Here is a 10,569-nt window from a genome sequence, read left to right on the forward strand (position 1 = left end):
TTTTAATCCAGCCACGCAGGTGCAATGACCATGAAAATCATGGTTTCCACAGCGACACAGACGAAGCATCCCTCCACCACACAAAGTGCAGTGCTGAATCAGCGTGAAGCTGCATGCCCTGAAGCCAAAGAGACACTGCAATACAAGTCACCCCACTACCATTGCTCCCAGCAGACTTCAGACCTCTCCGTGGTTCAACGCCTGTGCCAATGGAGATGGATGACTCTTGTGCAGGTGATGAAGACGAGCCAGCAGCTCAAGAAGACACCACGATGTGCCATCATGCAGCGAGAGCTTCTTCAGGTATCTTGTGCATTAAATACAGTAGCCTCACACAACATAAAATCTCTCACAATTTCATAACAGTGCATGAGTGAACCCCAGCATGCCTAATCGTATTAACAAAATCTGAGAACAAACTACACAAAGGTTTACATAAGAACTGTACAAATGCAATTATTATAGAAAAACATCACAATACAAACGGACAAGCGCGAGAGCATATCAGCAAGGTCAGGAACTTTACAAACATACTAATTCAAAAAGAACAGAAGCGAGAAACGTTAAATGGAAAGCAAAGATTGCAATTATAATTTAATGACTGCCTTCCGATAGCTTATTGAGCGAGTATTTCGTGCAGGGTGTGTCACATATACCAATGGTTTAATTTTATCATGTACAGAATTCCATAATGACGTGCCAGAGAAGACAGCAGTTCATTTGCCATGCTTTGTTCAAATGGCAGGGTAGAAGCAAGTTATTGTTTGTAGAAAACCTGGAAATGTTAGTAATCTTGAGATTGTTTGGACAAGCCAAGTAAAGATATGAATTTTTTTTTTACTTTGGAGATAAAAAGTGATAGCTTCTGTTAAACAGCGCTGTGTGTGGCTTTTTCGTTTGTCCCTTTCCCTCACGATGTTTTTTTTTTTAAACATGAACTACCAACATATCCAACTCTTTACCCTTCATAGCCCTCATAGACGCTATATGATACTCAAGCTGTGATAGGGGCTAGAGTGACTGCAACTTAGAGTGCCATATGTGTGGAAACAACTATAGATGCGAAAAAGGCAGCAGAATTCTCTTGAGAAGCATGTGGCTAAACTCTGTTTCATACACAGGAGGCGAGGCAGACAGCTTTTAGATGGCATGTCTTGCAACGAGCAAAATGGTAGCAAACTAACTGGTGCCACCATGCATCGTACAATTCCAAATAGACATATGAGCACCCAAGTACTGACTTGTTTTTTGATGCCATTTGCCTGCAGTGCTCACCATGAGAGTTCAGAAGTCCCCACAAGGGTAGAAGAGCCCTTGCACACTGAACGAAAGTTCATTGTCTTTGAGAGCTGCCTGCGGGAATTGCTCACCACCTGCAAGGTCTGTGGCCAAGCAGTAGGCGACATCAGCTCCAAGGTTGTGGGCACTTTGCTCATAGTGGAGGGCATGTGTGACAAAGAACACATGCTCCAGTGGAGGAGCCAGCCACTTGTTCGTGGGAGTGGAGCTGGAAACATTCTTCTGGCAGCAGGAGTGCTATTTTCTGGCTGTGCAGTGGCTGCGACCTTGAGGTGCCTAAATTCTATCGGCGTGCAGACCATCACAGAACGGACCTTCTACAACTACCAGAGGGCCTACTTGCTGCCTGCCATAAACGAGGTTCGCCTACTGGGCCACATTTACAAAGAACTAGAGCATGATTTAGGCATAGTCTGATGGTTTTATACAACACCAATGCACCTGTAAGCTAATAGACCAATACAGGCTATCAGTTTTATTAGTGTATCAAGTCGATAATTTCATAATCCAATAAGATGAGACCTATAGAAGCCAATAAAGTATTTCTATTTGAATTTTTCCTAGGGTAATGTTCTAGCAACGTAATGTACAACCAACAGCCCTTGCATGACTGCCAAGTCTGATATCATAGAGCCTGATCTTGCAGTGCAAATTTAGATGTCAAATTAGGGATTCTGAGGACCAACACTGGCATTTGTCCTGTTTATCTCAATCTGTGCCATCTAAAGTTGCACCGAAACATCATGCTGCCTAATTCTTGTAACCAGCTGGCCCATCTAACTTGCTTCATCATGATTCTAAAGAATACAAACTCTGGTACATGGTGTTGAAATTTAGAAACTGTTTGTGTTTCTTTTAGCTCACATTGAACAGTTTTACCATCCTGCTTTTTCTAGTTGGCAGTGCCTTGCACATGGCCCCAACTGAATACAACCCCAGTACATTAGGATGCTGTTATGGTAGCAAAATTGTAGCAGTTTTGTAGCAATGCATTAGGCACTTATATATTATGCACTTGTTTTTCCAGCTTTTCCACCGTAAGCAAGCTGAAATGGCCAGTGAGCTTGCTGGCTTGCAAGTCGACCTGGCAGGTGACGGGCGCTGTGACTCTCCAGGCTACAGTGCCAAGTACATGACATACAGTGTGCTTTCTATGCAGAATGGCTGCATTTTGCACACAGAACAAGTGCAAGTTGGAGAGGTAAACACATAGTGCTACTATTCATACTATACGCATATTGTGTAAATTCTTATGAAACTATCTGCTGTATTTGTGCAGTCGCCTGAAGTCCCTAACAGTGTTTCTATGGAAAAACAAGGGCTTGCCAAGTGCTTGATGGGTGTCGAGAAGCTGGGCATCAGGATACGTTCGCTGACAACAGGTACCATACAGAGATTGTGTTTTTTAATTTTGGTGATGCAATCTGAAACAGTAAGCATTGCTGCTGTGTATGCTAGAGCATCTTATTTACATTGTTGTAATCAACTTGAGAACAAATGCCTAGCCACGTATATTGAGAAGGTCCAAAATAGCAACCTCCCCTGCCCCTAAGTCTGGATATGTATCTTATTGCAGGGTCAAGGTATGTGTAACACTGCCAGTAATGATACAAAAAAAGACATTTTTTCTAACACTACGACACACTTGCTGTGAAACAGATAAGTAAAAAGGCTTATCGCAAGGGTTGGTGGTGGAAGCTGTTAATGGCAACATGCAATGAGCTGTGAGGAGATTTGCTGGTGCTGGAAAAGGAAGCCGTGTGCATGGTGGAATCTTTTAGTGATGTGGGCGGGCAGCTGCTGCAGGGAAGCTGTCGTTGTGGGTGCCAATTGCTCTCGGTTACATGTGCCTCACACCTTTTCTTGTTTACATGTGATCTAGTGGCTGAAAAACATATAATGGATCCCAGTTTGGTGATATACTCAACGTTAGTGCCAAAATGTCTTGTTTTCATGCGCCGTATAGTCACAAATTGCTGCTGGAAAGCGTACTACGTCTTTACAAAAGATGACTGAAAATTTTCCTTGCCAACCAGCGGGTATTCAGGGGTGAATATTGAGCAGTCACATGACATTACAGACTGTTCGTAATTTAACACAGCGAAGTGTCTTGCTGATAGCTTCTCTCAAAGCCTGCAGCTAGAGCTGGATGCAGAACTTTTTTTTCACGACAGCTAATTGTGAGCTGATTTACATGTTAAAGATGTTTCTTCTCAAAATATTATTGCGGTACTGCAAATGAAACTGACTCCTGCGTGTATTCCGCGGCCGCCTATGCGACGCATGCACTCTTTTTTGCCGCTAGCAACATGATCGCTGTGGCTTCACTCACTCCCGTAGGTGACTGCGAGGAGCTGCTACTCTAGAAGATTTATATAACCTCCTTGCTCACTAAGGTTCATTCTTTTCACAGACCGACATCCTGGTGTCAACCGGTACTGCCGCGTGGAGAAGCCAGAGATTAAGCACTGGTTTGATACTTGGCATGTTGCTAAAGGTAAGCACATATCCTGGTTTCAGGCCAATTTAACAATAGCACGCACAAGAATCGCATGAACCACAATTCAGCCTATTCAAGAGGATTACCTGACAAGGCAGACATTTTTTTGCATGATTGATCGCAATGTCTAGATGTCTGCCTAGCTTAAATCCTAAGACCAATGGCATTCTTGCGACATCTGTGCCCAAAATATTCTAAAATATGGTTTGTTGTTGTGGCCAAGGTAATCTCGAACTGTGTGACACACTTTGAAGGAACTGCAAGCTGGAACGGCGACATATTTCTTAGCACACATGGAGGCTGCATATCTTGAAAGAGAGTCTAGTCTCAAGATTTCCTACAGACTTTACTACAGGTCTGCTTCAATTTCTCAGTTACAACAGGTGATGTGAAGTGAGTAATTAAAGAGAGTGGATTTTTTTTATTGCCTACCTGTACGTTGCAATGCGATTTATTGTGCAAATTATGCTTGTCTATTGCACAAATGCATCTAAGCAGGTGGAGCACTTTCTTATCACAAGTGATCTTTAGAAATGTGTGCATACTAAAAGGACAGGTGACATGCAGGAATGCGTGTTGGTTTCTTAAAATGAAATAAATTTGCATAAAGATTGCATTTTATGGTCCAGATTGGTCAATACAGCACCTGGTACTGTTACTTGCTTAGTAACAACCATCTTGCTCACGCGACAACCCTTGCTTTATGACTGCAGTGTCAGTAAATAAAATATCTAATAACAACCCCTTGTCATATATTCTAGGTCTGAAAAAAAGCTCCTGGCTGCTAGCCGCACACATCAAGTTATCACACCTTGGATCCAAAGCATCCTAAACCACCTCTACTGGGTGGCTGCCATGGGCCAAGGTGATGGTGAGCTTGTCATCAGCATGTGGAGAAGCCTGCTCAACCACGTGTGCAACAAACACGATGGCCATGATGGGCCCTACAAAAAATGCCTCCATGACTCCCTTGACGACAGGGAATGGTTGAGACCAGGTAAGCACTACTGTAAATTGTATTCTTGCCCTACACAGCATTTCTTAGTGTGGACATCACATCTTCAGATAAAAAGCTAAAAAGATTTTTAATTTGTTATACGTATCTGTTTCAGCATCACCTGCATTTCTTCGTCTCAAAACCATTGTCGACAATGCGAGACTACTGAAGGATATCCGCCGGCTCTCTCCTGAGGTGCAAACGTTTTCATTGGAGTCCTTCCACAGCGTGCTGAATCGGTTTGCTCCAAAGTCCAATGCCTTCTCAGTGGACGGAATGCAAGAGAGGTAATTTTAATTTCGACATCTAAGAGATAAGACAAGGGTATAATTCAAACCTCTCTTCATTAGAACGAGGCTCGCTGTGCTGCACTTCAACGAGAATGCTGCACGGCACCAAGCACTCACTCAGGATGGAGAGCAGCGGTGGAAGATTAAATCTTCCAAGGCAAGGCGAGGCCACTTCACTGTGACTACAGTGAAAGAGGACCCAAGCTACGGTATGTAACATTTCTGGACAGATTGTAACATACCAACACGTGTGCACGAAATTCTTGCCAACCATAGGGCAATTACCCTGCAGTGCGATATTTTTGGCATTTTTGCTGTTTTGTAAAGCTCTAGTTTCGTCAACGAATGTTTTAATAAACCGTGGGGTATTATGCCCTGCGGCGGCATTTTTAATGACCTTAGCAGGAAACCAATGAAACTATAAAGATGTGCCAAATCTGGCAAAATCGTACTCACAGGAACTGAGAATATAACAGTTAACCTCTACATATGTACAGTACAGGTTTTTGTTCGACCTAAACATGAATTTGCAGGATGATAAGGGAAGCTGATCTTTGTGTACAATTCTTTCTAGCTAGACAAACATGGTGCTATAGACGACCAAGTTTTACGGCTATTGGAAGATGTTTATGCTTGGGCGAGTGCTGCAAATACATGCGTGTTAATCAGAATGTACAAATTTGGGTCAACTCTTATTTATCTATCCGAATACATGTAAAACTGAGAAGTTCTCTCATTACACAACTGCTGGACCACTTCTACTGAACTCTATTGCATTTGAGAAAAGCAATTTCTGCTGAGCGTCGGAAGCAGAATCCTATTGTATGAATGTATCCTAATGTATAAAAGATAATGCACAAAAAAATTGAAAAAATGGTTGCCAACACTTGCGCACAACTTAGTTTCTTGCGGAACACTTGCGCACAACTTCATACTGATACTGCACCTCTTCACTATGCAGGATACGTTGATGACCTCATGCAAGATGTGGTCGAGCGCTGCGAACATTCTTCATATAAGGAGAGCTTTCTGAGCTGTGAAAAGTCTCCACCGTGCTACATGTCACTTGGTTTTGAAAGACCATCAAAGCAGGAGCTCATCGCACAAAGGCGCACTCGCTTCCCAGTGGCATCAACATTAAGCAATAGCAGCTAGACAGCCACCACAGTTTGTGTGAACTGGGCTAATGCACTCAGACAGCCATAAAGAACTTGGCGTGTCAAGAGAGCTTTGGAGACCACATGACAGTACAATTCAAGTGTACACACACATCCGCAATGCAGTCACAATGATTTATTTGAACCACACCAACGCCTCCGTGGTCAAGTATGCGCTGGTCTGTTGAGAGTACACACATGAAGAGAACCACTTGGCTAAACGAAGTCAGGTAGCCACCTTTCCTTGGGACAGCATGAAAGACTTGGCATTTCAAGGGAGCTTTGCAGACCACTGCATTGGCTGTGCGCCATATTTAGGCCAGCAACGCTGCCTGGCGGGCACCACATGGCCTGATGCTATATTGCTGCGACCCCCACTGCATTGAGCCATGATAGTGATGACAAAGACGATCAGATGCCAGCAACGTCGCACATACTTTCCGCAAAGAAATCCTGCAGGCTTGCCCCGACAAAGCCCCCTCACGACACCTCGGCTACACAAGGACATTGGCACGAGTCAAAAACAAATATTACTGGCCAAAGCATGCAGCCGATGTGAAGCATTACATCAGAACTTGCCTTGACTGTCAGTGACGCAAAGTACAACCCACTAAACCCGCTGGGCTCTTACACCACGTTGCAGTGCCGGTGTTGCCGTTTGCGCAAATTGGAATGCACCTTCTAGGCCCATTTCTGACATCTGCCAGCAGAAATAAATGGGTCATAGTTGCGACAGACTACCTCACGAGGTACACAGAAGCCAAGGCACTTCCGAGTGACATGGCAGCTGAAGTGGCATAACGTTTCATTGAGAACATCGTCATAAGACATGGTGCTACAGCTGTCATAACAGACAGAGGAACCGCTTTCACAGCTGAGCTTTTGAGAAGTGTGCTCAGGCTCAGCGGCAAGGCCCATAGGAGGACAACAGCCTACCATCCTCAAACAAATGGGCTTACAGAACGACTCAACAAGACCCTCGCTGACATGCTCTGTATGTACGTCAATGTGGAACACAAGAATTGGGACAATATACTGCCATATGTCACATTTTCGTATGATACGACACGGCAGGAAACAACAAGAACGACGCCATTCGGTCCTCTCCACGGTCGAGAAGTAACGACGATGCTTGATGCCATGCTGCCCCATAATTGTGGCGATACAGAAGATGACGCTACCGATTTTACAGAGCGCGCCGAAGAAGCCATACAGCTCGCACGTGTCTGAATAACCAGCCAGCAAGATTGTCCTTAGAATGGTGTCAGAATTGGGATGCCTGCGGGGTTCCCAGAATATGAGCTAGTATGGACGCATTGCCTCCTTTGGAATGCCTCGTGTTGCCTGAGAACGCAGCAGACAGCTGGAAGAAGTTTCAGCGATTCCTACTTGAAGGAAACTGGGAAGGAGCGAACAATGCAGAGAAAGCTGCCATTATACTTCACTTAGCAGGCCAAGAAGTCATTGATGTCTTCAATACTTTTCAGTTCACACCAGCTGAACAGGATGACTATGATGCACTAGTTCACCGGTTCAATGCATACTGCGAACCGCAACGTAACGAAACATTTGAAAAGCATGCTCTCTGCACGCGGATGCAACATGAGGGTGAACTGTTTGAGCAATCTTCACGCAATGTGCAGCTGGAAGCACAATCATGTAATTTTGGTGAACCGAAGGACTTCATGGTGCGCGACCAGCTTGACTGTGGCACCACAGACAAAAAGCTAAGAGCACGCTTGTTGCACGAAAAGGAGCTGACATCAGACAAGGCCATTGATTTCTGCAAGGCGGCTGAGATGCATTAAGCCAGGCTTGTGTTTAGGACCATGACGATACCTCCACTGCCATTGACGGAATCGCCAAGGGATGAGACATTGTAAAGAAAAGTAGACCTCTGCATTGCTGTTGGTTCTGCGACAGAAGCCACCCACTAAAGTGGTGCCCGGTGTGGGGAAACACTTGTGGAATCTGCCAAAGGCCAAGCCACTTAGCTGCTTGCTGTAGATCGTGCCGAAATGTGCAAGAGGTGGAGCGACCAAACAAGGATACCAAAAAAATGACTTCCTATTCCTGGCAGTTGAAATAGCCGGCATCTACAGCTCAGATGACAGGTTGGTGACTGCAGAGGATGGCAACAAGGGAATCAATGTCAAAGTGGACACAAGAGGTCAGCTGAATCTCTTGCCATTCTCGCTATACCAAAGATTGAAAGCGACCTCTATGTCCGATTAACACTTGCTGATGAGTTTTGGTGTCATACAGCACTTGGGGACAGTTACGTTGACGCTTAAGTGGACTCTTTGTGGAAGCCCACAGTTTACTTATCATGTAGAAAGGGAAACAGGCACTGCTCAGGTTGGCTGCATGCGAAACGTTTTGACTGGTGCAGCGTGTTCACAATGTGTCAGCCTGCAAGAACCCGAAGCAATGGATCAGTGACAAATTCTTGAAGCTGTTCATTGGCACTGGACACTCCAAGTATACGTACTCGATCAATTTGGGAGACGGCGCTGGACCAGTTGCTATGCCCGTGAGGAGAGTGCCTCAACCATTCAAGAAAGCCATGTGTACTGATGGACGAGCTTGGCCTGACTGTACTCGACGAACCGGCTTCATACACCAGGATCGGACAGGGAGTGTGCCGCGACACATCCCCTGACCTCTCTGTCTGGTCGGGCACGGACGTGGTCACTTGGTCGAACTCTTTCGAGGACCTGGGGAGTGAACACAGAATCCTGTGTGCGACCGTGGGAGAGAGTGAAAGCGAGGAGGACATCTGCCGAAAGGCAAGAATCGTGGACTGGGATAGATTCCGGAAAAATAGAGAACGAGACAAGAAGGAGGGCCCGATTGAAGACATCAGCGAATGGTGCAGAGAACTACTTGCGGACGTAGCGAAAGCCACCGATGAGATCGAATGGACGGATTGGCGACAAGAATCCCCCAAAGAAGGAGGAGACAGATCCCGGGGAGCTGGGAACGACGACGCTCCCCAACCGTCCAGAGTGGACAGCCGGCTGGCACATCTCCTTGCGGCCAATAAATCCATGCAACGGAGAGCGAGTAAGCAAAAACTCAAGAGGAAGATACGCAAGATCGCCGAAATCAACCGGGAGATCGAGATGCATTGCGGCCGCCTGTGCGAGCAAGAATGGCAGGAGCTGTGTGACACGATGAACGGGAACATGAGCGCGGGACGCACCTGGAAGGTTCTCGGGCACCTGCTCGACCCGGAAAGCACCAGAACGGCGACCCGTACAGAGGCTGTCGGGCACCAAAATGGGAAGACAAATCCTCGACCTGCTCGGGATTCGATATCATGAGGCGGGGGGACTGAAGGAAACACTGCTACCGGAAGTCAGGGACGCCATACAGATGGAATACATGCCGAAGAACATGCACCCGGCGCATGACGTGGAAAGACGTAAACGAAGGGCGGCAGCTATCCTCGAGGAGCACGAAAGACGAGAAGGCGTCCTCTTCGTCGATGCAGCCAGGTACCCGCGGCCCGCCGGTAACGTTGATGGCGAAGAGGGACGACGACCACCATCGCCACTACAACGAAATGTGCGAGACGAACCGGGGATGCCAACACCACCATCACTACTACTAATACGACAAAAACGGCAGCAGCAACATCAACGACACGGCTGGCCGACGGCGGCGGAGCCCGCCTTCTCCATGGCGGTCGTAGATACGAAGGGAAGGATTCGAGGGAAAGATTTTTCTCCGGCGATGGACCCCTGGTAGCCTAGCCCCGGGCACCAACAGCCATAACCGCTGGACAAATAAAGTTTATTCCTATCCTATCCTACTGAGTTGTAGCGAATGGAGGCGGAAGGCATCATAGCCAAAACCGAAACCCAATTGGACTGAGTGAATGCACTGGTCACAGTAAGGAGAAAAGATGGGAGATTGAGAGTGCGGATGGATCCGCGTCATGTCAATGAGTGCATTAAAAGGGGGCAGTTCTACCGTTCCAAGCAAAGAGGACACTGAAGCAGAATTAGCAGGTGCCAGCTTTTTCACCAAGTTAGACGCCAACCAAGGTTTCTCTCAGATTCCCCTGGACAACTGTGCCTCGAAAGTGGGCACCTTCAGCACACTGTTCGCCAGGTACTGCTTTCTTTGACTTCCATTTGGTATAAGCGCCACCCCAGAACCATTTCACATGACCATAAGCCAAGTGCTAGGTAACCTGCAGGACATCCATGTGTATGTATATATATATATTGACGTCCTAGTGTGTGGCGCAACTAAGCAAGAGTGTGATGCTCGGCTCCGTGCTTGGTGCAATCCAAGATGCAGTCCTCACTTTACACT

General features: G+C 46.3%; 2 protein-coding genes across 3 annotated transcripts; both read left to right on the top strand.

Moving 5' to 3' along the window:
- Positions 1-1,084: 1,084 nt before the first annotated feature.
- LOC119463965 (uncharacterized) lies at positions 1,085-4,363 on the top strand. Of its 2 annotated transcripts, XM_049655663.1 has the most exons (4): positions 1,085-1,659; positions 2,327-2,500; positions 2,579-2,681; positions 3,713-4,363. In XM_049655663.1, the coding sequence occupies exons 1-4, from the start codon at positions 1,150-1,152 to the stop codon at positions 3,853-3,855; spliced, it is 930 nt and encodes a 309-aa protein (XP_049511620.1). In that variant the 5' UTR covers positions 1,085-1,149; the 3' UTR covers positions 3,856-4,363. The 2 variants fall into 2 exon arrangements, with proteins under 2 accessions (XP_049511620.1, XP_049511619.1); XM_049655662.1 differs by having other exon boundaries at positions 2,579-3,798.
- A 64-nt stretch (positions 4,364-4,427) lies between these two features.
- LOC125939658 (uncharacterized) lies at positions 4,428-6,686 on the top strand. Its single transcript, XM_037724789.2, has 4 exons — positions 4,428-4,796; positions 4,912-5,083; positions 5,147-5,295; positions 6,048-6,686. The coding sequence occupies exons 1-4, from the start codon at positions 4,655-4,657 to the stop codon at positions 6,239-6,241; spliced, it is 657 nt and encodes a 218-aa protein (XP_037580717.2). The 5' UTR covers positions 4,428-4,654; the 3' UTR covers positions 6,242-6,686.
- Positions 6,687-10,569: the final 3,883 nt, after the last annotated feature.

Source organism: Dermacentor silvarum, chromosome 9 (assembly GCF_013339745.2).
Source record: "Dermacentor silvarum isolate Dsil-2018 chromosome 9, BIME_Dsil_1.4, whole genome shotgun sequence".
NCBI classification, from domain to species: Eukaryota; Metazoa; Arthropoda; class Arachnida; order Ixodida; family Ixodidae; genus Dermacentor; species Dermacentor silvarum.

Excerpts from the sequence above, each read along its gene's own strand:
- LOC125939658 (XM_037724789.2), top strand. The coding sequence starts at position 4,655 with ATGGGCCAAGGTGATGGTGAGCTTGTCATCAGCATGTGGAGAAGCCTG. Across the intron at positions 5,084-5,146 it reads GTGGACGGAATGCAAGAGAG|AACGAGGCTCGCTGTGCTGC; the intron begins GTAATTTTAATT and ends TCTCTTCATTAG. Across the intron at positions 5,296-6,047 it reads GAAAGAGGACCCAAGCTACG|GATACGTTGATGACCTCATG; the intron begins GTATGTAACATT and ends TTCACTATGCAG.
- LOC119463965 (XM_049655662.1), top strand. The coding sequence starts at position 1,150 with ATGTCTTGCAACGAGCAAAATGGTAGCAAACTAACTGGTGCCACCATG. Across the intron at positions 1,660-2,326 it reads TGCTGCCTGCCATAAACGAG|CTTTTCCACCGTAAGCAAGC; the intron begins GTTCGCCTACTG and ends TTGTTTTTCCAG. Across the intron at positions 2,501-2,578 it reads AACAAGTGCAAGTTGGAGAG|TCGCCTGAAGTCCCTAACAG; the intron begins GTAAACACATAG and ends GTATTTGTGCAG.